Source organism: Asterias rubens, chromosome 5 (assembly GCF_902459465.1).
Source record: "Asterias rubens chromosome 5, eAstRub1.3, whole genome shotgun sequence".
Lineage (NCBI taxonomy): Eukaryota > Metazoa > Echinodermata > Asteroidea > Forcipulatida > Asteriidae > Asterias > Asterias rubens.
Window position 1 is genome coordinate 18139012 of NC_047066.1, and position 25917 is coordinate 18164928.

The 25917-nt window shown below is 39.7% G+C and overlaps 1 protein-coding gene across 3 annotated transcripts in view; it reads left to right on the plus strand.

Moving 5' to 3' along the window:
- Window positions 1-18531, plus strand: part of LOC117290881 (F-box only protein 21-like) — a 29061-nt gene extending 10530 nt beyond the window's left edge. Inside the window, exons 1-12 of one of the 3 annotated variants that reach the window (XM_033772443.1) lie at window positions 2207-2395; window positions 3975-4223; window positions 4734-4858; window positions 6913-7053; window positions 8569-8699; window positions 8969-9102; window positions 10562-10765; window positions 12442-12556; window positions 14183-14293; window positions 15572-15648; window positions 16602-16759; window positions 18252-18531. In XM_033772443.1, coding sequence (XP_033628334.1) covers window positions 2211-2395; window positions 3975-4223; window positions 4734-4858; window positions 6913-7053; window positions 8569-8699; window positions 8969-9102; window positions 10562-10765; window positions 12442-12556; window positions 14183-14293; window positions 15572-15648; window positions 16602-16759; window positions 18252-18421 — 1800 coding nt within the window. In that variant the 5' untranslated portion in view covers window positions 2207-2210 and the 3' untranslated portion in view covers window positions 18422-18531. Of the gene's footprint in view, window positions 1-2206; window positions 2396-2589; window positions 2612-3974; window positions 4224-4733; window positions 4859-6912; window positions 7054-8568; window positions 8700-8968; window positions 9103-10561; window positions 10766-12441; window positions 12557-14182; window positions 14294-15571; window positions 15649-16601; window positions 16760-18251 lie in introns of those variants that run through there. The other 2 variants (XM_033772445.1, XM_033772444.1) reach the window with 2 other exon arrangements.
- The last annotated feature ends 7386 nt before the right edge of the window (window positions 18532-25917 follow it).

Sequence of the window (25917 nt, forward strand, 5' to 3'; positions counted from 1 at the left end):
GGAGTCAAAAATTTGACTCCCATAAATGGACGACCGTCTTAGTGGACGAAGTAAAAGGAAATCCGAAAACCACGCAATTTCGAGTGATACTTGTGTGGATCATTATATTCTACTTTTAAAATATCTTTCTAATCATATGCATTTTATAACAAACAGTTACAAACACTTTTCAAAGACCAACTCGACCGATTCAAGGCAAGGTGTTCCTTTAATGATGTTCATTTTGTGTTTTTACTGAGGCTAAAAAACAGCACGATCTTTGTAGCACCCTTCAATTCCATTGGGGCCACAGACTTAATCTTCTCAACCTTTCACTTTGGGGACTATGTTTTTGTTTGTTGTTCTACAATGGAGTTCTACTGACAAGGCGAGGTACGTTTCAACTGTGGAGGTCAAGTATATGACCTGATGACCTAGATAGTGGGTCAGATGACCAAGTGTGTTTGGATTGTTTTATTGGTACAGTGTTCAATGTGAGTATGGACAGAGGTAGTCCACATTGTGTAGGGCAAGGTAGCCACTGGGTTGGCCACAATTTGTGTCGGCGAAAACAATTCGGTAGTCCTTTGTTTAGGGAAGAGGGAAATCCATGTCTTCAGCTAGTGTTGTGTAAGCCGGGAAATTAAGAAACATGTCTGGGGAAAAAAAAAAAAAAAATGAAAAAATGGGCTGGAGAAGAGTGATTCAAAAGAGGGCGCCATCAGAAGAAGTGTTTACGCTGGTGGACAGAATCTCTGGAGACACAGAATCTCCTGCCACAATGCCATGGTTTGCATACGGTATCTAGCTCCTTGCCTAGTTTCTTACAAACCTACGATCGAGAAACATTTTGAAATTTTGTGATGCGAATAGATCCAGCTTTAAAAAGTAGCATTCAATCAATAAGTTTGACGAACGAGGACGAATATGTCATTTGGCACACAAATATTATACAAGCTTTGCTTCTTTATGGGTCCCCCACAGTTTCATGAATGTCAATGCTTATTATTCATTGAATTAATCTTATCAAACAACTTTTTATTTCTTAATTTCCAATCAACATTGCCTTTGATCTGAATTTGATTGTGATTTTGATACTGTGGAAATAAACTGATTGATTGATTGACTGATTGATTGATTGATTGTGATGGCGCTCGACTTACGCCAAGGATACGATACAAAGTGGATTCAATCGGATTGATCCAAAATACTTCTACAGAACTATGAATGATGTTCATTCCACTATCGTGGAGACGACATACAGCGGAATGGCCTTCTCACCTCAAATGGCTTTCTCCACATGAACGTTGTTTCCAAAGCTGCCTTCAAATGATGTACAAAATAAGATTCAACTTGGTCGACATCCCCTGGAACACCCTTCTGACACATTCAACCACATCAACAAGAAGTCATGGCTCTCGATTCACAATCCCACATACCAGCTCTTCAGTCTATGCCAGCTCTTTCTTCCCACGCACAATCCGGGACTGGAACAACCTCCCAGTTGATCATGCGGCGTACCCGTCCCTTGACGCTTTCAAACTGGCGTTAAGGGACCCCCGGCTGAAGTAAACCCCATCTCCAGCTTTTTACTCGCACCTGTACATAATTCTATCTGCACCTGACACAAATTCTTGTTGCCTAAGTCCACACATGTGCTCACACGCAGTGCGTACATCTTCGACCATTTGAAGGCTGCACTTTATAAGGAAGAAGGAAGAAGAAGAAGCATGAACCTCACATGACTAACCTGCTGATGACAACAAATCTTTAATCGTAGTAGTAGGTTGACTTGGATCATGCATTGGAACTTTACAATAGAGGTTTCTGATGTCCGTTTGTGCATTTATTTCATAGTACATCATTAAACGATGTAAAAATTAAATGTAGAACAAACTTTTAACCAATCAGAAATCGCATACTTCCAATTTCTCCTACATACGACATGACAACAAATACTGTCAAAGTCAAACTTCAAACTTCAAAAACGATGCCCGGAAGTTCATATATTAATTGGCATAACAAGTAGTTAGACTGGCGTATACTTACAAACCATGGTTGTCGACATCATGGAGGCCAATACTTAAAATTTAAGTGACCCGGTTGGTTCTGTCATATCATTTCTGTTGATGATCGATCAGCGCACATGGAACTCCCGGGAAAAATGTAAACAAATCTTTCATTGAACTCTGGAGGGCGCCCTTTACGCAATCATGGCAGACGACAATAACATGGAAGAAGGTGTCGAGAAGTGCGGGTTTAACCATTTCGTTTTCCTTCCGACGGAGGTTATTTCCCTTATATTAAAGAACACTGAGCTCAGCTTTAGTGATGTTGTCACTTTTGGGAAAACTTGCAAGCGTTTTGTTGAGATTACAAGTGACAACGAGCTGTGGAAAGTTAAGCTGTTCACACGGTAAATATTTTCGGATAACGTCACAACAAACGAGAGTTTGTTGGGCGCAAACTTCAGTCCTCGCGCAAACTTTAGCCTCCGCTTAGCGCGCAAACTTGATGGCCCGATTTAAATTTGTGCACGCATGTTTAAGCCTGCGCACCAGATATTCCACAAAAATTTAAAGCCTTGCGCAAATTCGGTGCTGTCAAAACGGCACCATCAAATACCATTAAGGTTTGAGAATGGTTTAAACAGTCTTGTTATTGTTTGGTGTTTAAAACAAGTCCACGTTCTTTGAAAGAATTATATTATGAGACATTTATTTATAATAATAAACATTAAAAGTGATATCTTATCTACACCTTTTTATTATTTATTAGGCCTAATATAAAAATAGTCATTTAACTTATTATTATATATCAAGCCTACTTTTAGTACTAAAAAACCTTTTTGGTTTTAATTTTAAGTGTAGTGTACAGTTTAGTTAGATAACATTCCGTATGGTCCACCGCTTTTTCACTCATTTTTACAAAAAGGGGATCTCTCATTGAAGTAAATTAGATATTATTTCATATCAAATGAAAAAGCAGTGCCACCATACGGAAACTTTTCCGCAAGTTTTAAGCCTTGATAGGCCTATATAGTACATTTGTTGCACGGAGATAGTTGCGATAGCGTAACCCTCCTCCCGACGGTGAAGCCGAACGCAACCCTCCTCCTGACGGTGAAGCCGGAGGGTTACGAGCCATGCTCGAACGGCAAACGGCAATCTTGTCCAAAACGTACAATTTCAACACCTAGTCAACAGATTTGCTCCATTTTTACCACTTCCGAAAATCATGACACAAATTCTAGGAACACAAACTTGATCATCTATGTCTAATAAACACTCAAAACACCAGTGAGAAAATATTTTTGAACAAAAAGGATAAAACTTACCAGATCCCGGAGGGAAACAGTCACAAATTGACCAGGTTGAATTTTGAACCTGCCGCATCGCATGTTTTTTGACTTCCCGATATGTTCAACGCTTTATTTTTTGGTCACCAAGTGCTGAACCGCAGGTACCAGCCTATTGGATTGACGAACTGCCGAGCCGCGGCCGAGTTTGACTAAACCATTCTGTGAAAGGGGTGTTACAAGGCAGGAGGGTTACGTTATCGCAACTAGCACGGAGACTGCATTGCAAACAATAAATCAAATGGGAATAGTTAGTAACTTTTACAGTTTATTCAGACAAAAACAAAGCCCCTTTTGTATATTCTAGCTCAATTTCACAGAAACTTTTTCATCCGATCTTTGCGCTGACACAACAATACCATCACACATTTAGTTATAATGTTTTCACAATTAATAAAGTTCTGCAGACCTGTGTTCATTTTTTTAGGCCATGGAGGTAGAATTAGACCTACATGCTTGACTGAATTAAATAAATGCGATGGATCTTGAAAATAAAATAAAACAGTCAAAATGTCATGCAAACACATTGACACCTTGTGAAATCTCATGCAGATTAATCGTATTCATTGATTAATCGCAGATTAAAACTTATTGTATCTCTTCCTGAAACTAAGTCCTAATTCTCCTTTACTTACAGCTGGCCAAGTCTCCTCAAGTCAGCCAACGAGACAGATCCGACCCCAACCTGGCTAAACCTATGCAAGAAACTCTACCCAATACCAGCCAAAGTCAACGATGTCATTATGGGTCTATCGGCTGAATGTTTTCACCAGGATGAGGTGTCGTACTGTAGCTTCCGTCGACTCAAGGATCTCTCAGCAAGTGGATTGATGCATCACCATCTAGTGATCAACACACTCATGAACAAAGTGTTTGATAAAGACGAGTACGTTGCATTACAGTTATCTTAAAGGCAGTGGACACTATTGGTAATTACTCAAAATAATTATTGGCATAAAGCCTTTCTTGGTGGCGAGTAATGGGGAGAGGTTGATGGTATAAAACATTGTGAGAAAGGCTCCCTCTGAAGTGCCATAGTTTTCGAGACAGAAGTATTTTTCCACGAATTTGATTTTGAGACCTCAGATTTAGAACTTGAGTTCTCGAAAACAACCATCTAAAGGCACACAGCTTCGTGTGAGAAGGGTGTTTTTTCTTTATTATTATCTCGCAACTTCGATGACCGATTGAGCTCAAATTTTCACAGGTTTGTTAATTTATGCATATGTTGAGATACACCAACTCTGAAGGCTAGTCTTTGACAATTACCTATAGTGTCCACTGCCTTTAAGGTATTTTTCAAAAACATTTCACTTCAAAGTATAAATCCGTTTGAATGAAGTAGTTATTCCTGTCCAAATACATGTAATTTAATTTGCACTGTTTTCCTTCCTAGGGATAAGAATCTGACGGAGAAGTACTATTCAAAGAAAGCTCTGAGGTGTGTTCACCATTCCAATATGAAGCAAGAATGGTGGAAATACATTGCTCTACCGATTGAGCAACAGTCTCTCTTCGAAGGTAAATTTGTTAATACCCCTCCTACTGTCTGACCATACGATATTCATAAATACCTAAGACAGTTTCGCTATTCCTATTGGTGGAGAGCGCGTCACGTGGGTGTGAATAAACCTTTGTTTATGACCGGTAAAAAGTGTTAATTCATGGGCGTGACATGCGACCTTGCACCTGTTCTTATAAGACAGTTTCTTCATTCCTGTTGGTCGAGAGCAACAGCTGAAACAGTTGTGCCACATCACGCGATACGCGCGACGCGCACAGCATTCTCTTATAAGGAGTTGTTTACCCGAGGGCAGCGGAGGGCTTTCCCATTTCATAGCTGGAGGGGTGTTGTGTTGAAAGAAATCATTTAACAATTGTCATTTTTGCATTTATTTTACTTTTTGACAAAAAAAGTTATGTTTTTGACCGAAAAGGTATTTATGAATGGGAATCAAAGTGTATTGAATCGGTTTTCAACTAATGGTTAAAACCCGCCGAGGCCTGGTTCTTTGTAATTTACCTCGACTTCGTCTCGGTAAAATTATCAAGAACCAGGCCTCGTTGGGATTAAACCACTAGTTGAAAACCTCTTCACCACACATTGATTCCCTTATTTAAAGACGCTGGACACTATTGGTAATTGTCAAAGACCAGTCTTCTCACTTGCTGTATCTCAACAAATGCATAAAATAACAAACCTGTGAAAATTTGAGCTTGATTGGTCGTCGAAGTTGCGAGATAATAATGAAAGAAAAAACACCCTTGTCACGTGACGTTGTGTGCTTTCAGATGCTGGATTTCAAGACCTCAAATTCAAAATCTGAGGTCGAGAAATCAAATTCGTGGATTATTACTTCTTCTTCGAAAACTACGTTACTTCAGAGGGAGCCGTTTCTCACAATGTTTTATACTATCAACAGCTCTCCATTACTTGTAACCAAGTAAGTTTTTATGCTAAAAATTATTTTGAGTAGTTACCAATAGTATCCACTGCCTTTAAGAATGCTATATAAACCATGCCATTTGTTGGGTGTCATGGCCGAACATATCAGAGCACAGGACTCAAGCTCTGGTGTTTTCTTCAGCAGAGTGAAAGTTTGAGACATGTGTCCCTGAGCAAGACACTTAACTATTTATCAATAATTGCCTCTCTCCACCCAGGCGTAAATGGATACGTGTACTTTTGAGGGCAGAGATGGTTCTTGTGATTTATTTAGCCGAGTAGCCCATTCATTGCACAGGCTGTATACTCCCCAGGGTGCTGAGATGGTTTCGTTTTGAGGTGTCCTTCGGATGTCAAAAGTGCTATATAGACAACTGGTTATTATTAATATTATTCTCATTTGTATGGGTAAAGAAAATAATATTCTTTATCCCTTTATCGTGGGTTCGAATCCTACCCTGCCGACTGATATGCCTGATGTGATATTTTTTCACAGGACTCAGGGAAAGTACTACAGTTTATATATTTTGATTGGTCGAGAGGGCATCACGAGGTGTTGTTTGAACGGATGATATAACACCAGTAAAAAGTGTTATAACATGGGCGTGACACGCGAGCTTGCACCATCACACACAGCGCTTATAAGACAGTTTCTTCATTCCTATTGGTCGAGAGCAACGGCTGAAACAGTTGTGCCACATCACGCGATACGCGCGACGCGCACATCATCTCCTTATAAGGAGTTGTTTACCCGAGGGCCTTACCATTTCGTAGCTGGAGGGGTGTTGTGTTGAAAGAAATCATTGAATAATTATAATTTTTGCATTTATTTCACCTTTTGACCAAAAAGTGTTGATGTTTTTTGACCGAAAAGGTATTTATGAATGGGAATCAAAGTGTGTTGAATCGGTTTTCAACTAGTGGTTTAAACCCGCCGAGGCCTGGTTCTTGATAATTTACCTCGACTTTGTCTCGGTAAAATTATTAAGAACCAGGCCTCGGCGCGGGTTTAAACCACTAAGTGAAAACCTCTTCACCACACATTGATTCGCTTATCGTTGATGGGTAAAAAATTTAACATTTATTATAATTGTCATTTTTGTTTTTTCTTTCCATGTTGACTCTATAGGTGCAATGTTATTTGAGAAATGGTATAGTCCATTCAGAATTGTAGACTGTGATAAAATAAGGTCAGAGGTCACTGAGATAGCCAATCAAGGGAGGAGGAAACTGAAACCTGAGCATCCCTGTTACCATGGCAATATAGAAGGTAAGGCATGACTACTTGCCATCAATTTAATTGTTGAATGGTAGAGTATTTTGTTCAAAAACATTTGAAATGGCAGCACCTGTCTAAGGCCGGATCCGAATTGGCGGCTACGACTACAGCTACGGCTGGATCGCCGCGTCATCATGCATTGAAGTATAGGACGCCCTTAGCAACACCCCTAGCAACGGTCGTAGCCGCAGCCGTAGCCACCAATTCGAACACGGCCTAACATGCATCAAATTTACATAAAGAATTACAAAGACACAAAGAAAACAAAGTTGACTGAAATAACAGTAAGGCCTACTCATCCACAAACCAAAATGGCCTTTCAAACCCATACAGAGCTGCTTGAGCACAAATAGTAGCTAAGCACAACAAAATTATGGGGTGTCTAAGGGGAGATTAGTTCAGAGATGTAGTCGGGAGTGAGACGGTGTTTAGCCTTGAACGTGAGTAACACGAGCTTAAACTCGATACGGTCCTTGATAGGCAGCCAATGCAGACGGTGAGCAATATAAGTGATGCGCTCATTTAATAATAATAATAATATCCGAGTCATACAGCGCACGTATCTACCAAACAAGGTACTCACGGAGCTAAGTATATACAAACTTTCAGAAAGATAGGTTATTGAAGTTATGAATTCTGAGACCCAATTATGTAGCACCTTATATAAGGGTTTACAAGGTGCTACGGAGCATACGGCAGCCACAGCCAGGAACACCGGGGTGAACCCCTTCTCTTTTTCGATAAGTGCACTGGGTTCTTTTACTTGCGTCACACAACACATGGGACAAATGGCTTTACGTCCCATCCAAAGGATGAAGCAATGGCTAAGTGTCTTGCTTAAGGACACAAGTGTCACGGCTGGGGATCGGGCCGCTAGGCGGGCAGCTCTGTTTTGAATGCGCTGAAGTTTATTCAACTTGGAATCTGGTAGACCATAAAGAAGGCTATTGCAGGAGTCTAATTGGGATGTATGATGCATGGTGCATGGTGCATGGTAAAAGCATGGTGGGGGGTTCATCCAAGAAGTGTCTAATTTGGCCGATATTTCGTATGGCTGTCATAGCAGCTCGGCAGGAGACAAGTTCGTGCAACAAGGGTGTTTTTTCTTTCATTATTTTCTTGCAGCTTCGATTACCAATTGAGCCCAAATTTTCACAGGTTTGTTATTTGATGCGTACGTGTGGATACACCAAGTGAGAATACTGGTCTTTGACAATGGACCCTTCCCATGACATATGCTAATTACATTCATGCATGTGTACAGACCCTGTTGGTTGGCAAACGCCATAGAGTTGTGCACTGAGCAGACGCGTGATCGCGTCTGCGTCACGCAGCCATTAGTCGTGTACAAAACAGCGCGATGTTCCCTCATTTTGCCAATCCAAACGTTAGTGCGCCAGCGCTATGTGCAATTTACATATTGCATGGGATGGGTCTATTACCAACTGTCATGACTGTGTCCAGTGCTAGTATTGAGAGTGATGTATTTTCTTGATGTACTTTTAGGTGCAGTTGAGATGACGCCCGATCAATGTTATGAGGTCTTTGATGCAGTTAATGAAGTCATGTACAAAGAGATGGGATTCAAAGGAAACAAAGACGACTACTATAACAGGGACAACTCCTTCATGTCTAAGGTACATTTTTAGGAGTCTAGTTTTTGGACTGTGGAAGTTGTGGAAAATGGCACCCTCAGCTTCGCCTCGGTGTACAAAACGCCATGGATCCCGTCACAGCGTGCAACAATTGTATACTGGTATCCTGCTTTGTTTTGCCTAGTAGAGTTCAAAATTAGCTCCAAATTCCCATTGCATTCACATTTGCAGGAAGTTTGAACCAGGCTTAATGTCAGAATTAAAGTACATTTGTGTTAAGTAACTTATGTCAAATTGTCCATGTTGATTAGGTGATGACAACCAAGCTTGGTATTCCCATCACGCTATGCATTCTCTACCAAGCTGTCGTACAGAAACTTGGTGTCATCTTGCGCCCTGTCAACTTCCCTGGCCATTTTATGCTTAGTTGGAACTACACATCGGAGTGAGTATAAAATAGTCAGCCTGCACAAAATTCCAGATAAATTGTTCTTTGTTTTACTGAAGTTTAAAGGCAGTGGACACTATTGGTAATTACTCAAAATAATTATTAGCATAAAACCTTTCTTGGTGACGAGTAATGGGGAGAACTTGATGGTATAACACATTGTGAGAAACGGCTCCCCCTGAAGTGCCATAGTTGCCGAGAAAGAAGTAATTTTCCACGAATTTGATTTCGAGACCTCAGATTTAGAACTTGAGGTCTCGAAATCAACCATCTAAACGCACACAACTTCGTGTGACAAGGGTGTTTTTTTCTTTCATTAATATCTCGCAACTTTGACGACCGATTGAGCTAAAATTTTCACAGGTTTGTTATTTTATGCATATGTTGAGATACACCAAGTGAGAAGGCTAGTCTTTGACAATAACCAGTAGTGTCCACTGCCTTTAACAGGCTTTGATGACATTTGTATTGGTTTGTTAAACTTGTACTGAAAATCGGACTTATAGTTTTGCTAAGTGGATTTAGGGGACTTGTCGTTATTAGCGTCACTGCTGCTCCGTTTCTCACAATGTTTTATACTATCAACAGCTCTGCATTGTTGGTCACCAAGTAAGTTTTTGTGCTAACAATTATTTTGAGCAATTACCAATAGTGTCCAGTGTCTTTAAAGGGATATTGTTGTATGGCCCAATGACCGGGGGTGGATTTCACAAAGATTTAAGACTAGTCTCATCTCGAGCTAGGGGGGGTTATCCATCCTAACTTATTTGTAGGACTAGCCTTAAGTTTGTAATTACTCCTAGAGAGTCTAAGACTAGTCCTACATGTAAGTTAGGACTATCTTTGGGTGTCTTCGATTAGCTTCCCTGGGTCGACCCCCCGGTGTGGCGTATTTTATTTTTTTCCAGGACGAACGTGGGCACATAATTACCCCACGTTCGTCCTGGAAAAGTCGCCTATTTCGTTTTCCAGGACGAACGTGTGCAGATGTTTACCCACGCTCCACCTGGAAAAAAATATAGACACATCGTCACGTTAGCCTTCCCGTGGTGACGTCAGTGCACCTCGGGCCAGCCCCAAGAGCCCCGCTTGTGGATAGGGTCACTTGGGGCTAACCCGAGGTGCACTGACGTCACGACGAGAAGGCTCACATGATGATGGGTCTGTTTTTTTTTCCAGGTGGAGCGTGGGTAAACATCTGCACACGCTCGTACTGGAAAACCAAATGGGCGACTTTTCCAGGCCGAACGTGGGGTAATTATATGCCCACGTTCGTCCTGAAAAAAAAAAAGTACGCCACATCGGGGTCGACCCAGGGTAGCTAATTGAATGCACCCTTTGTAAAATGGACCCACGGGGCACTAATGTAAAGTGCATTGGTATGATTATTGTAAAATGCACTATATAAGCACTAATTATTATTGTTATTATTTATTTATCTTGATCCAAACTGCAGTGGTTTCAAGGAGACGCCTACAATCTTATACATCGATGCGTTCAGGAAAGGCAATGTGATGACAATGGCAGAGACACTTATGCAAGGTTTAGGGCAACACGGGTTCAACCCAGACTACTGCAAAACCTGTGCACCGTCTGATGTGTTCAAACGAATGGCAGCTAATATAATGCACATCAGCAGTCAGATGATGCACCATGACAGGTAGTTGCTTTTTCTTGAGACTTGCTACTTTAGTGTATTGATCAATAAGCCATTTGTGTGTGAGATTTTATTATTATCAATATAAACCACAAAGGAAACTGACTAGGTAAATTTTAAAGACAGTGGACACTATTGGTAATTGTCAAAGACTAGTCTTCACAGTTGGTGTATCTCAACATAAGCATAAAATAACAAACCTGTGAAAATTTGAGCTCAATCGGTCGTCGAAGTTGCGAGATAATAATTAAAGAAAAAACAACCTCCGTCACACGAATTTGTGTGCTTTCTGATGCTTGATTTTGAGACCTCAAGTTCTAAACTTGAGGTCTCGAAATCAAATTCGTGGAAAATTACTGATTTCACGAAAACTATGTCACTTCAGAGGGAGCTGTTTCTCACAATGTTTTATACTATCAACCTCTCCCCATTACTCGTACTCAAGAAAGGTTTTATGATGATAATTATTTTGAGTAATTACCAAAATTGATCAAAGAAAAAAATGACTAGAGTGGGATCTGAACCAAAGACTTCGGGATTAACGTGCACACGCTCTACCAACTGAGCTATCTACATGTAGCCCTATGTTAGCTCTCCCGATTTTGTCAATATCTTTGTTCGGGGGTGCCTGTCAGAAGCCATGCAACTGTTATTGCCATGTAGCCAGGGATCACACCCAAATAACGATACAATCTGGGAAGCGGCAGCCAGGGATCACCTTATTGGGTGGCACGGTTGGCTTGTGCGTAAAGCGCTCGCCTCTCACCAAGGTGACCATGGTTCGATTCCCGGTCGGGGCCATATGTATGTTGAGTTGTGTGTTGGCTCTCTGCTGTGCCACGACGGGTAACCAGACTATCCGGTTTTTCTCCCTCGGAAAAAAATAATACACTTTCGATCTCTGGCTGTGCTCCATGGTCATAATGGGTTGATGTGGCTGGCAGCTGAATGCGCCCTTGCATGCCTGCTTCTCGAACACGTTGTAGCCGCATCCTTCGCAATTCAGCTCTAGCTGCCAGTAAGGGCGATTAGCCCCCAAATTCTTATTATATTTATCATTAAGGGGATGCAGCTTTTTGTTTCAGATATCAATATAAACCACAAGGGAAACTGACTGGGTAAATTTTGAAATGAATTGATTATGGTCTGGTACAATTACGAGATAATTCATTCCTGCGCATGTACGTTGCTAGTCAGTGGTCAATCACGGGTCGACTAAATGTGTGCTCTCGAACTGGCTCCAAGCTGCGAAAGTTTACCAACCTAGTGATTGAATGATTGTATATAGGATTTGAGGCATTGCATTGTGAGGTATCAATATATATTTGGTTTGCAGTAACACCATGTGTGTGTCTACTTGCCAGGTAGAGTTTGTTCTTTAGAGAACTGTATTTCATTTATTCTACTACCGCAGAGTAGATTTATCGGATGTTCGGGAGACTTCTCAGTTTTAAAAAGAACTGTCTTGCTTTTTAACTACTACCCGGGCGGAAGGTATAGATTATTGGCCGGGACTACTACTTTAACTTATAAGATCGTTATTAACTGCACTACTGCAGAGTCAGTTCTTGAAATGTGTTCTCAACTTTTGACTAGCTTGCTCTAGTCATCGTCAGGAGACTAAGAGATAAGAGAGAAGTGGGCTCACTTATTGAATGATTGTATACATTGTGTTTCAGTGAGATGTATAGTTTGTATGGAGAGGAATTGCATGCTGTTCTTAAACCAGAGGATTTTGAGACAGTGTTTCAATGTGTCAAGGTCTACGTACAGCGACGAGTGCATTTTGTGGAGGTAAAATAAAACCCCTTAAAGCCATTGGACACTTTCGGTAAACAGTATTGTCCAAGTCCCACACTTCGTGTATCACAACTTATATATAAAATAACAAACCTGTAAAAATTTAGGCTCAATCAGTCATCGGAGTCGGGAGAAAATAACGGGAAACCCACCCTTGGTTTCCGCCATTTCGCCGTGTCATGACATGTGTTTAAAATAAATCTATAATTCTCGCTATCAAGAATTTATATTGTTTTAATTTTTTCTCAAAAAGTTTAATTATTTCATGGAATAATATTTCAAGAGAAGTCTTTCACCGTTACATTCTGTAAAGCCTTTAAATTATTTGTAATTCTGTGAACTTTTAATTTTTTTTTCTGTACCGAAAGTGTCCAATGGCTTTAAAGGCACAGTAAGCCTTTTGTTTTTGGTTCTTTTTTTTAAACCCAAATGAAGATACAGTGTATAAGGCCTTTTCACACTACAAAAAACCTCTGTGTTGGATAAGATTCGATCCGGATAATGTGCACTGACCTTTTCATACTACAACTTTTCAACACGGTGTCGATCCGGATATGGCACTTTATTCATGTCAAAACCAACCCTGCCCGGGAGGTGGGTTGATAAATCTCTATCCGTGTTGAAGATTCCAACACGGATCGAAAAAGCCGTAGTGTGAACAACTCCAAGTTAATTTCCGATCTGGCGTGGACTGGACGCGCGATAAAGTGCGACTATGTAACCACTCGCGCAGCGACGCGTCCTGTTCCGATCCGTGTATTACCTTGCAGTGTGAAAGCAAAGCTGTTTGTATCCGTGTTGAAATTTTACCGAACCAACATGGAACCTATCGGGATAAGGTTCGACACTGATCGAAGGTCGATAGTATGAAAAGGCCTATAGACTATAAAATAAAACTAACCTGTGAACATTTTATTTCAAAAGCTTGTAAAAAATTATAAGCTTGATGGCGATCAAATATGGGTTCACTTTTTTTGTAAACCACCCTGTATTTCCAGGGTGTCATGGCTGAGTTGGTTTAGAGCATCGAATTCAAGTTCTGGTGGTTAAGTTATCGGAGTGTGATGGGTTTGGGTCCCAGTCGTGGCCCTTTGGTCCTTAAAAAATATACTTTACTGTAATTGCTTCTCTTCACCAAGTGGTATAAACTGGTAACTGCGAGGGTAGAGGTTGATATTATGTTCTAAAAAGCCTTTGGAGCGTTAGGGTTGCCCAGGTTGTATACTCCCCAGGGAGATAAAAAAGATTAAAGGAATGTTATAGGCCCAATGACATGGGCCCAATTTCATAGAGCTGCTAAGCACAAAAATTTGCTAAGCATGAAATTTCTTTCTTGATAAAAACAGGATAACCCGCCAAATTTCCACTTGATTTTCAGGATAAGCAAACAACAGCTGAATACCAGTAACAAGCAATATGCAACAAATGGAAATTTAGTCGATAATCCTGTTTTTATGAAGGAAGAAATTTCATGCTAAGCAAATTTGGTGCTTAGCAGCTCTATGAAATTGGGCCCAGGGGCAGGGCATTATAGTAGAAAGCGCATTGAGACGGTTGTTGTGAAATGCGCTATATAAGAGTTAGTTATTATTAATATTATTTGTATTTTACTCTTTGCAGTCGTTGGAAATGATACGTGAGATTCGACCACAGACTAACCGAGAAGCAAATGGTGTACGGATTATGACAGGCATCATACAAGAAACCATGCAGCAAGAAGAAGCAAGAACGGTAATAATAATAATAATAATAATGATAATGATAATGATAATGATGATGATGATGATGATGATAGTGATAGTGATAGTGATAGTGATAGTGATAGTGATAGTGATAGTGATAGTGATAGTGATAGTGATAGTGATAGTGATAGTGATAGTGATAGTGATAGTGATAGTGATAGTGATAGTGATAGTGATAGTGATAGTGATAGTGATAGTGATAGTGATAGTGATAGTGATAGTGATAGTGATATTTCTTATAAAGCACACATATTCGTCACTCAGTGACGCTCAAGGCGCTTTTCACACAGTATTTTTCTGCAAGATATGTGGGACTATAACATTGGAGTTATAAGACCTACTCCTTTTACATAGCACCATGAAATGGTTTACAAGGTGCTATGCTGCCAATCAAACCAGGAACACCTGGTACATGTACACTTTTTTTTATGTCTCTTACACAACACACAGGCTTTATGTCCCATCCGAATGACAAAGCATCATGTTTGAGTGTCTTGTTTAAGGACACAGGTGTCACGACTCGGACTCTAACCCACACTCTGCTGATCAAAATAATTTTGACTTGAGTCCCGGTCATGACACTTGTATCTTTTTAAGAACCCATTATTGCTTTGGACTTTGGGACATTTAGCCGTAGGTCCTGTAGGATTGTTAGTGCACATTAAAGAACCCAGGGGACGATTTCACAGAGATCGTCATAACTTTGGTGGCGCGGTTGGCTTGTGCGTAAAGCGCTCGCCTCTCACCAAGGTGACCGCGGTTCGATTCCTGGCCAGGGCCATTATGTGTGTTGAGTTATGAGTTGTTTCTCTGCTGTGCCACAAGGGTTTTTCAGACTATCCGGTTTTCCTCCCTCGGGGGAAAAATCAAACACTTTCAATCTTGGCTGTGCTCCGTGGTCATAATGGGTTGATGTGGCTGGCAGCTAAATGCGCCCTTGCATGCCTGCTTCTCGAACAGGTTGTAGCTGCGTCCTTCGCAATTCAGCTCTTAGCTGTGAGTAAGGATGATTAGCCCCCCCCCCCCAACTTAGGACTAGACTTTTTATGAGTTATTAAAAAATTAAGGTTAGTTCTAAGTTAGGCCGAGATGAGACTAGTCTTAACTCCTTATAAAATCCACCTCATAACACTGGAAGTGTAGGGATTAACCCTGGTGTTTCTGATTCAAGCACCCTTGTTTATGGGTTTAGTCAGGCAAGCGAAATACATTGATGAAGTTTACTTATTATAAGTAATAATAATAATTGTTTACTGATGTTTTTTAGGAGCAAACAGAGGCGTACCGGAGAGAAGCAAATACGGGGGTGACGTATTCAGTTGGTATGGTGATGAGACATGTAAGGTAAATGTACATTTTGATTTATTCTAACCCTTTTATAAAATCGCACCAACTTTTTCTTGCTTGCTATGTTGGCTGCTAGTCTCTTCTGATTCACACTATCCTATATTGATCTTGTTTTTGCATTTAATCTGTCACTTCAGTTAAACTATTCATAAATTCCTTGCAACTATTTCATCTCATTATATTTTTTGACCATTTCTCAACCACAAATTCTGTGCATTTGATATGTGATGATTTGTTGTGCATTTGATTTGTAATGATTTGTTGTGCATTTGATCTGTAATGATTTGATGTGCTTTTGATCTGCATTGATTAAGTGTGTGTTTGATCTGAAATGATTTGTTGTGCATTTGATCTGTAATGATTTGATGTGCATTTGATCTGTAATGATTTGTTGTGCATTTGATCTGTAATAATTTATTGTGCATTTGATCTGTAATGATTTGATGTGCATTTGATCTGTAATAATTTATTGTGCATTTGATATGTAATGATTTGTTGTGCATTTGATCTGTAATGATTTGATGTGCATTTGATCGGTAATGATTTTGTGTGCATTTGATCTGTAATGATTTTGTGTGTATTTGATCTGAAATGATTTGTTGTGCATATGATCGGTAATAATTTATTGTGCATTTGATCTATAATGATTTGTTGTGCATTTGATCTTTAATGATTTGTTGTGCATTTGATCTGTAATGTAGCTTAAAGATTTAACGAAATAACAGGCCTAGCTGATATAGTAATTGTTCATTTAATGGTTTGCCATCCAAAAATATTTTCTGATTTTAACTTTGGTAAATATATACATTTTTGGGGTTTGTGTAAATATATATACAAAATAAAACGAAATAACAGGCCTAGCTGATATAGTGATTGTTCATTTCATGATTTGCGATCCACAAATATTTTCTGATTTTAACTTTTGTAAATGTTGTCTTTTTCCTGGGTAGGTACCACTATTCCTGTGTGATATACGGGTGGGATCCAGTATGTAAGTTATCTCGGCAATGGCAGAGGCAGATGGGAGTGGATCAACTTCCAAATAAAGAGAATCAAGCGTTCTACAACGTCTTGGTCTCGGACTCCTCAAGCAGATATGCAGCACAGGGTAAACACTAAACAATGTCAGGACTAAACAAGGAACACAGACTAGAAAATATTTTTGTTTAAAGGCAGTGGACACTATTGGTAATTACTCCAAATAGTTGTTATCATAAAACCTCACTTGGTAATGAGTAATGAGGGGGGTTGATAATATAAAACATTGTGAGAATCCCTCTGAAGTGTAAATTTTCACGAATTTGATTTTGAGACCTCAAGTTTAGAATTTGAGGTCTCGAAATCAAGCATCTGATGAAAGCACCAAACTTCGTGTGACAAGGGTGTTTTTTTTTCATTATTATCTCGCAACCTCGACGACCAATTGAGCTCAAATTTTCACAGGTTTGTTATTTTATGCACATGTTGAGATACACCAAGTGAGAAAACTTGTCTTTGACAATTACCAGTAGTGTCCAGTGTGTCTTTAATACTGATTTGAAATTGGTGACTTAAGCCCGGTTCATTCTCTCTGCGAATATGAATGCGAAGCGAATGTTGATGTCACAAATTCGCAAGGAATTATTCGCAGCAGTTCAACTCTGCTCAACTCGCTTCAGAATATGGCTGCAAAAGGAGAGTTGTGATGTCAAATTCACGTCACATTCGCTTTGCATTCGCAGGAAGTACATGTATGCACCGGCCTAAAGGTTTGGCTACAGTACGTCTAAATTTCAGTTAGTAAAGTAAAGACCTCATGCACAATGCACAGCGCACTCACATATGTCCATCCTATCCACCAGTTTGGGAGTCAAAATCATGCACAAACATGCACAAAAGATTGGACTCTCAACATATTGGGAAAAGAAAGCGCGCGTTGTTCGGAGATGCGTTCCGCGTTGTTTAAGGGGTCTACCAGCTATAGTTCGTTGATCTGGCTCCAATTTTTGCAGCGGCTTTATTAGCAAGAAAATTAAGCACTTTTTGAGAAAAGCATGAAGCTTCTAGCATAGTTAGGTTGGACCATAAGCTACATTTTTAGATGTGGAGGGAAGTCAGATTTGACCTCTGATGACCTTGAGATGTCAAAAATCCAAAATGGCCGCCAATCCGCCTGGTCTAATGTAAAACACGCTTAACTTTTGAACCAAATAGTCTAGAAAAAGGCTTAAGTTAAGCGTGTTTTTCATTAGAACAGGCAGATTGGCGGCCATTTTGAGTTTGACCTCTCAAGGTCATCAGAGGTCTATTCTGATTTCCCTCCACATCTAAAACTGATCCTTATGTTCTGAACTAACTTTGCTAGAAGTTTCATGCTTTTCTCAAAAAGTGCACAATCTTCATAATATGGGAGCTTATCCCCTACTATCACAAGTTTATTATTTTATGCATATCGTTGGATAGGCCAAGTGACTGCAATTCACCCTTTGACTACAATGGTCTTTTCTTTACAATAAATCAAATCAAATCGAATCAAACCAAGTATCACCCAGCTGCTTCTGGAGAATGAGCGAGAGCGAGAGAAAATATAAACCCCCTTTTCATAAACTTTTTTCTTTCAGAAAATCTGGAGTACATTGATGATCCGATTGCAATAACACACCCTGAGATTGGCAGATACTTTGAAGAGTTTACCAAAAAATGTTATCTGCCAAATACGGAACTAGCGAAGCAATATCCAGACGATGCTGCGGTTACAACTGTTAAGAGCTCAGAACTCTTCACTGATTAAGCCTTCAGGATCCACTCTGAAACATGCAGTAGAGCCCTTTTCATAAAAAATATTTTGTAACTTGAGAAATCTGTAATGATAATAATAATAACCAGTTATGTAGCACTTTTCACACAAGAAGGGCGTCTCAAAGCACTTCCAACATTATTACCCCTGGTCACTGGCCATTTAAATCATTCCTTAAACCATCTCAGCTCCCTGGGGAGTATACAGCCTGTGCAAGAAATATGCGCTACTCGGCTAAACCAATCACAAGAAGCATCTATGCTCTCAAAGGTACCATTACCCTGTGAACATTTATGTTTGGTTTGCGGTCTATAGCGGTAATGCCATACATGTATGTGTGTATCTACTTGCCAGGTATATTTGGTTACTTAGAGAACTGTCTTGCTTCATATTCTACTACTGTGGAGAAGATTTTCAGAATTCGGGAGACTTCTCATTTCTGAAAAGAATTGTCCGCCTTTTAACTTTTGAGAAATCTGACCTTACATCACTGGGCACATTCAGTAATCTAAATGTAGTGTATAAGAAAGCTGCTCTAGATTTCTTTTTCAGCAGGGACTGGAAACGTTGAGTATACATTGCTCTATTAATGTAACCTTTGGGGGGGCGGGGCTGGAACAGAACCCCCCTGTCCTCCCCTCCCCCAATTGAGATAGAAAACAAATGCACCAATGAATTATTTGATACAATAGCTCCCTAAATTATGTCTCTACCTCTGATTGCCCAGCCCCCCCCCCACCCCACACAACTAAAAAAAGGGAAAGGGTATGGTTACGCCATTGGACAAGGGTGAAATGATGGTTCGTTATCCTTGATATAATTATGACCTGTCAATTACTTGTGGTACCTGTGACCTACAAACAGGAAATGAGCGAGCCTGTTCACTGGACATTTTTGGTGGTCTATGGTTAAAGTCATCTGTGTTAGAATGAGGGAGTTGGGAGTTTGAACCCCACCCAAGCAATGTAGCCGCAACTATAGGAATCGAACGTCAACTGGGTTAGCTTGATGGTCTAGTGTTCATTAACACATCTGTCATAGAATGTGAGGTCACGGGTTCGAATCCCACCCAAGCTGTGTAGTATTATTTACAGGAATCAAACTAATTAGTATCTTGCCACTGGGTTAGCTTGGGAGTCTAGTGGTTAAGACATATGCATAAGAATGTGGGTGTTGGGGGTTCGTATCCCACCCAAGCAATATAGCCTCGACCATGTCAACTACAGGAATCAAACTACAACTGGGTTAGCTTTATGGTCTAATGGTTAACACATCTGTTGTACAATGTGAGGTCATGGGTTTGAATCCCATCCAAGCAATATAGCGTTATTTACAGGAATCAAACTAGAATCTTGCCACTGGGTTAGCTCAGTGGTCTATAGTGGTAAAGACATCTGCGTAAGAATGTGGGTGTTGGGGGATTCGACTCCCACCCAAGCAATATAGCCTTAATTACAGGAATCAAACTAGAATGTGGTCTATAGTGGTTAAGATATCTAGGTAAGAATGCGGATGTTGGGGATTCGAATCCCACCCAAGCAATAACCTCAATTACAACAATCAAGCTACAACTGGGTTAGCTTGATGGTCTAGTGTAGAATGTGAGGTCATGGGTTTGAATCCCTTCCAAGCCATAGCCTTGTTTACAGGAATCAAAATAGAATCTTGCCACTAGACGTCCACTGGGTAAGGTTGGTGGTCTAGTGGTAAAGTCATCTACGTTAGAATGTGGGTGTTGAGGGTTCGAATCCCACCCAAGCAATATAGCCTTGGAATTGAACTAGACTCCACCACTAGTCATGCTAGTGGTAGAGACATTGGTGATTGGGGTTTGAATTACACCCAAGCAATATAGCCTTAATTACAGGAATTGAACTAGACTCTGCTGGGTTAGCTTGCTGGTGGTCTTGTGGTATTGAGTCCTGAATGTATCTAGGAGATGTGTATTGAATGATAGATGAGAAGTTGGGGCTTGAAATGGATGCGTTCATGACCTTGGAGCCAATGAAATGCAAAGATTTAGGGGGTAAGGACGTCTGTATAGCCCTGGTGGCTTTACACTTTCGGGTTATTCTACAGCTGTATCTGTGTACAGCACATAGGAAGAGTCCTTACAGTGTACATGTACATGTACACAGAGGACGCGTCCTGTGCATGTACGGCTATAGGGGGAGGGGTATATAGAGCTAAGGTTACTTTTGTCTGTGAGTATTTTTGATACGATATGGATGAAACTGATTTTATTGTTCAAGACATTTCAAACTGAATGTATATAGTATATGAAAATTTATGCGTGTATAATTAACCAATCATGTTCGAAAAGACTCCATTGTCCATATTGTTGGGGGAAATTGGCAGGGGTGTTGAATGTAAATTTTTTATATAGCAATTCACAGAGCAACTTTTCAGGCAGTTTAACCCACTGGTCCTACACTTTGTTGAGGTATTATACGATTACTTTTGAAACAATGTGCAGAGAGATTTTCATTGCACATAAAAAGAGGTCGTTCATTGGCCAACCTGTGCGCTGCGCGTAAAAACTCTGTGCGTTTCCATGGTTTCATCATGGGTTTGCAAAGATCTTTACAGTTTCTAAATCATCTCCCCCCACCGCCCATTTGAGTTGTATAAAAACACCTGAAAACATCCAAAAGGCTATGGAGCAGGGAATTCTGTGCTTGCGCGTCAAGCGTATTTCATGGGTTAGCGGAGAATTTTGGCTTGTGCGCGTGCGTACTCCACGTTACATTCTACGCATGCACAGCTAGCACAGAAATTCAGAGCTTGCAGGTAAGCGGCGAATGGTGATCGTAAGCGCAGAATTCGGTGATAAGCAGAGCCATGAAATTTGACCCATCCTCACTTGGTGTATCCCAACATATGCATCAAATAACAAACCTGTGAATATTTTGGCTCAATTGGTCATTAAAGTTGCAAGAAAATACAAAAAGAAAAAAACCCCTTGTTGCATAGAATTGTGTGCTTTCAGATGCCTGAGAAAGGCTTCAGGCATAATACAAAAAAAACTATATTACAGAAATGGAAATGTCTAGTTTAAACACCACTACTTTCGCATGGCATTGTTGACTCAAACAACAACCAAAAACCATAAGAGAATCTGTTTGATATGATTTATGCATTTTATTTCCAACTATGTTTACCTGTAATGCCTTTGTACAACACTTGGTATGCTATACATATTGCACAATACAGCATCTACATGTACTTTAATATCATTGGGAATGGGTACAGTTTTAAGGCGCTTCATAGGACATTAACAAGTATAACTCCAATAGAGATGTGGAACTTCACCATATTCACAATGCAGCCATCTTGGGTCTTGTTCCCTGTAAACAATGGTTTCGCAAGCATGCAATATTTGTCATGGTACCCAGACTATTTTAGTCTGTTTTGCTTTAAGGGAAAGCATTAAAAATGTTAAAGCATTTCCGAGTTTTGTCACAAAAATTTGGAAGGTATACACCCTTTTCAATGAGTGGTTGTGTTAACATTGAATTACTTATGGATGGGCAGTTAACCTGCCTGGGCCAGTCAGCAACCCTACTGGGCTGTGCCTGATCTAATTCAGTTCACTGTTTGGCAAAGGAATTACATGGAGATAACAGGTGTGAGTTGCCAGAGGAAAATGATGTTTTTATTCTGGCCTCTTTCTTTAAAATGGTACTTTACCGTAATAGTAGGGGCACCATGCTTTCAAATGTCAATTGAGTCATTGTGTCAGAAACAACTTGTTGGTGTTTAACTCTCAAATTTGTGATATTTTTCACTTATAAATGAATATATGCAATGTGCCAGTTACAAAAGGTTTTTTGTTTTAACATGACTGCCTCACTTTAAAAACATAAATAAGGCCAATAGGCACCACCCACTATAACCATTTTCCCTGCTAATCACTGCTTAGCTAATAAGTTTGATAAGTAAGTTAACAGTCACCAGCTATTAAAAGGTTGAGCCAAAGGAATAACATGCTTAACACTTTAGAGGATGTAGGCAGCTGCAAGTGGCTTGAAAGCCTTTCACAAGAGAGCTATTTAGCAAGGGTCCTTTGCTAATCTGAGCATGGTTGTAAAATTTTACAAGATGTACCTCGTGTGAAAGGACAACAATTTTTTTCTACTGTCCAAGTTCTCTTGAAATTTTACAACCATTTAAAAAAAATGTTTGTATGCAAGTCGCCAGACACACAAGGCCTGAAGGCCACTTCAAGGTGTGGGCTACAATTATTTTTTGTCCAGAGGCCATTGCCACCTACTCCTAGGGCTGAAACAGGGTTACCCCCTTTACAGTCCATACGAATGTAGGCTTGGGTATCTTCAGTTCGAAGCCTAGTCGGTAGAGCAGAAAGCACTACCTCCCCAATTTTATGTAGCAAGTGTCACGACCGGGATCCGAACCCACACCCTGCTGATCAAACACCAGTGCTTGAATCCGGAGCTCTTAACTGCTCGGCCATGACACTGCCACCATGCTAGAATTAAGCAAGGGACCCCAGTTAAATTGCTGTCGTGTGAATGGCACTTTACATGTACAAAATATACCATTTTGGCTACTAAGTGCTAACATCTGCGATATCCATCATGTCCTGAATTCATACTTCCCAATATTTCCCTTGTCCTACAAAGAAATATAACAAGTTCTATCAATATTAATATTCCCAGACATTCTTACTGAAAATAGTTGTGTTCGAATCATGTAAAACGAGGCAATTCACAGGAAACCAGTTTCATGCAACTTCAAAGATGAATGACAAAATGCGCAGCAATAGCAGCAGCGGGCATTTTTGAGACAAAAGTAACCCTTGTATAACCCATTCTATTTTTTTCTAGGTACATGTACATCAATACTTGATCAGTAGTCTGGCGCCATTTATCATATAATAGATGTTGTATTCATTACAATAACTGAATACAGGGGACTATGCAGCCTAGAAAACAAACTAAACAAACTTAGTTTAACTAGAATAATGCAAGCACGAAGCAGCATGGAACAATTTTAAACCAATTTTAAACCATTTTTTTTGGGCGAAAATAAATATTTGTTGGTGATGTGAGCAAAAGGGCTTACTGCGGAAATCTGTGCGTAAATTTACCATTCTCTGACTACATGGTAATCGCCAAGTTTCTGTTCTAGCTGTGTAAGCAATGAAAGAATGTGTAAAATTGGAACACACAAACACAAGCAAAATTTCCTTGCAAACCTTTGGATTATGAATATTTCTTTTGGTTTTTACCCATACACCAATGTGTGTTAGCACTGTATACTCAGTACTTTCCCAAGTCCTGTGAAAAAATATCACAGGCATATTACTCGGGTGGGATATGAACCCACGGCCCTTGCAATTCTAGAGCAGTGTCTTACCAACTAGACTACCATGGTTGCCCGGTAGCTAGAGGCAGTTCGAATCCTATGTTTTGGCAGCGGGTCCTGCTGTGGATTATGCTTATACTAAGCATGGATTTGTCTACGTACTTCTGTAAGCGCTGATTTTGTGCATGTAAGCAGAGCCATGAACATTGGTCCGGACTTACTGTTACATACTGCCATTTGTCTCATTCTACATTATATGGGTAGATCTCAATAGTAAAATAAAACATTTAAAATCCATAGCCAATTAAAAGTGCTAGTGCTGTTTTTGGATGTTGTGCTGCTTTTGGATGCAATATTTTACTTCACAAGTGAAAGAAAACACGTTGCCTTGGATCGGACGAGTTGGTCTATAAAAAGCGTTTGAAACCGTTTGTTATAAAATGCATATGGTTGGAAAGATGTTTTAAAAGTAGAATACAATGATCCACACAAATTTACCTTGAAATTGCGTGGTTTTCCTTTTACTTTGCGAACTAACACGGTCAGCCATTTGTGGGAGTCAAATTTGACTCCCATAAATGGCGGATCATGTTAGTTCGCAAAGTAAAAGGAAAACCACGCAATTTCAAGGCAAATTTGTGTGGATCATTGTATTCTACTTTTACATTATCTTTCTACCCATATGCATTTTATAACAACTGGTTTCAAACGATTTTCAAAGACCAACTCGACCGATCCAAGGCAACACGTTCCTTTAATGTGTTTGAAACGTAATTTGTTTTTCTGGTTTGCAATTTTACGAGACAAGCCCTTTGTGATTATCAAGAATGTAACATAAAATTTCTTTATTCAATAATAATTGCATAAGGGATAAAGATTATTTTAGGTTTTAAGGGCAATTCAGAATGAGTCAATGATAAAATAAGTTGTTTTTAAACATTTAATGGTTTCATAGTATGGAAATATCGACTGCTATGAGGGGCCAGTTAAAATTATAGACACGAGGTGATGTCAAAACCATGGTTTTGACATCACCGAGGAAAATGCCCCGGGCATAGTCAACCATGACGCCATCTTAGAAAAAAGGGGGCCCAGCTATTTCAATGAGTCCACTTTTTACAAATCAGATTAGAGGATTCTGTACATGAGGAATGTAAACTAACCTATACACTTAAAGACAGTGGACACTATTGGTAATTGTCAAAGACTAGTCTTCACAGTTGGTGTATCTCAACATATGCATAAAATAACAAACCTGGTAAAATTTGAGCTCAATCGGTCATCGAACTTGCGAGATAATAATGAAAGAAAAAACACCCTTGTCACACGAAGTTGTGTGCTTTCAGATGCTTGATTTCGAGATCTCAAATTCTAAACTTGAGGTCTCAAAATCAAATTCGTGGAAAATTACTTCTTTCTTGAAACTACGTCACTTCAGAGGGAGTTGTTTCTCTCTTATACTACCAACTTCTTCCCGTTACTCGTATTAAAGAAAGGTTTTATGATGATAACTATTTTGAGTAATAACCAATAATGTCCACTGCCTTTAAGAACAAAGTACATTGTATTGCCTCAAATGAACCAGATATTTTAGATCAAAAGATCTCCAACATCAGTAGTTTTTAACAGCTTTTCCCTGGCTTAAAGGCAGTGGACACTATTGGTAATTGTCAAAATATTTATAAGCATAAAACCTCACTTGGTAACAAGTAATGGGGAGGGGTTGAAAGTATAAAACATTGTGAGAAACGACTCCCTCTGAAGTAGCAAAGTTTTGGAGAAAGAAGTAATTTTCCACGAACTTGACTTTGAGACCTCAGATTTAGGTCTCAAAATCATCCATCTAAAAGCACACAATTTCGTGTGACAAGGTTTTTTTTGTTTATGTCATTATTATCTCGCAATTTCGAGGACCAATTGAGCTAAAATTTTCACAGGTTTGTTATTTTATGCATGTTGAGATACACCAAGTGAGAAGACTGGTCTTTGACAATTACCAATAGTGTCCAGTGTCTTTAAACAACTTTGTAGTTTAATCAGGATTGAAATTGTAGATCTTGGTCAGTGGGGTAATTTATCTTCTTCTTTTTCGTTTGTTATTATTTATGTACCAAAATAAAAACTTAATTTTGATTTTTAGTAATTTTTTCTGACCCACCAAC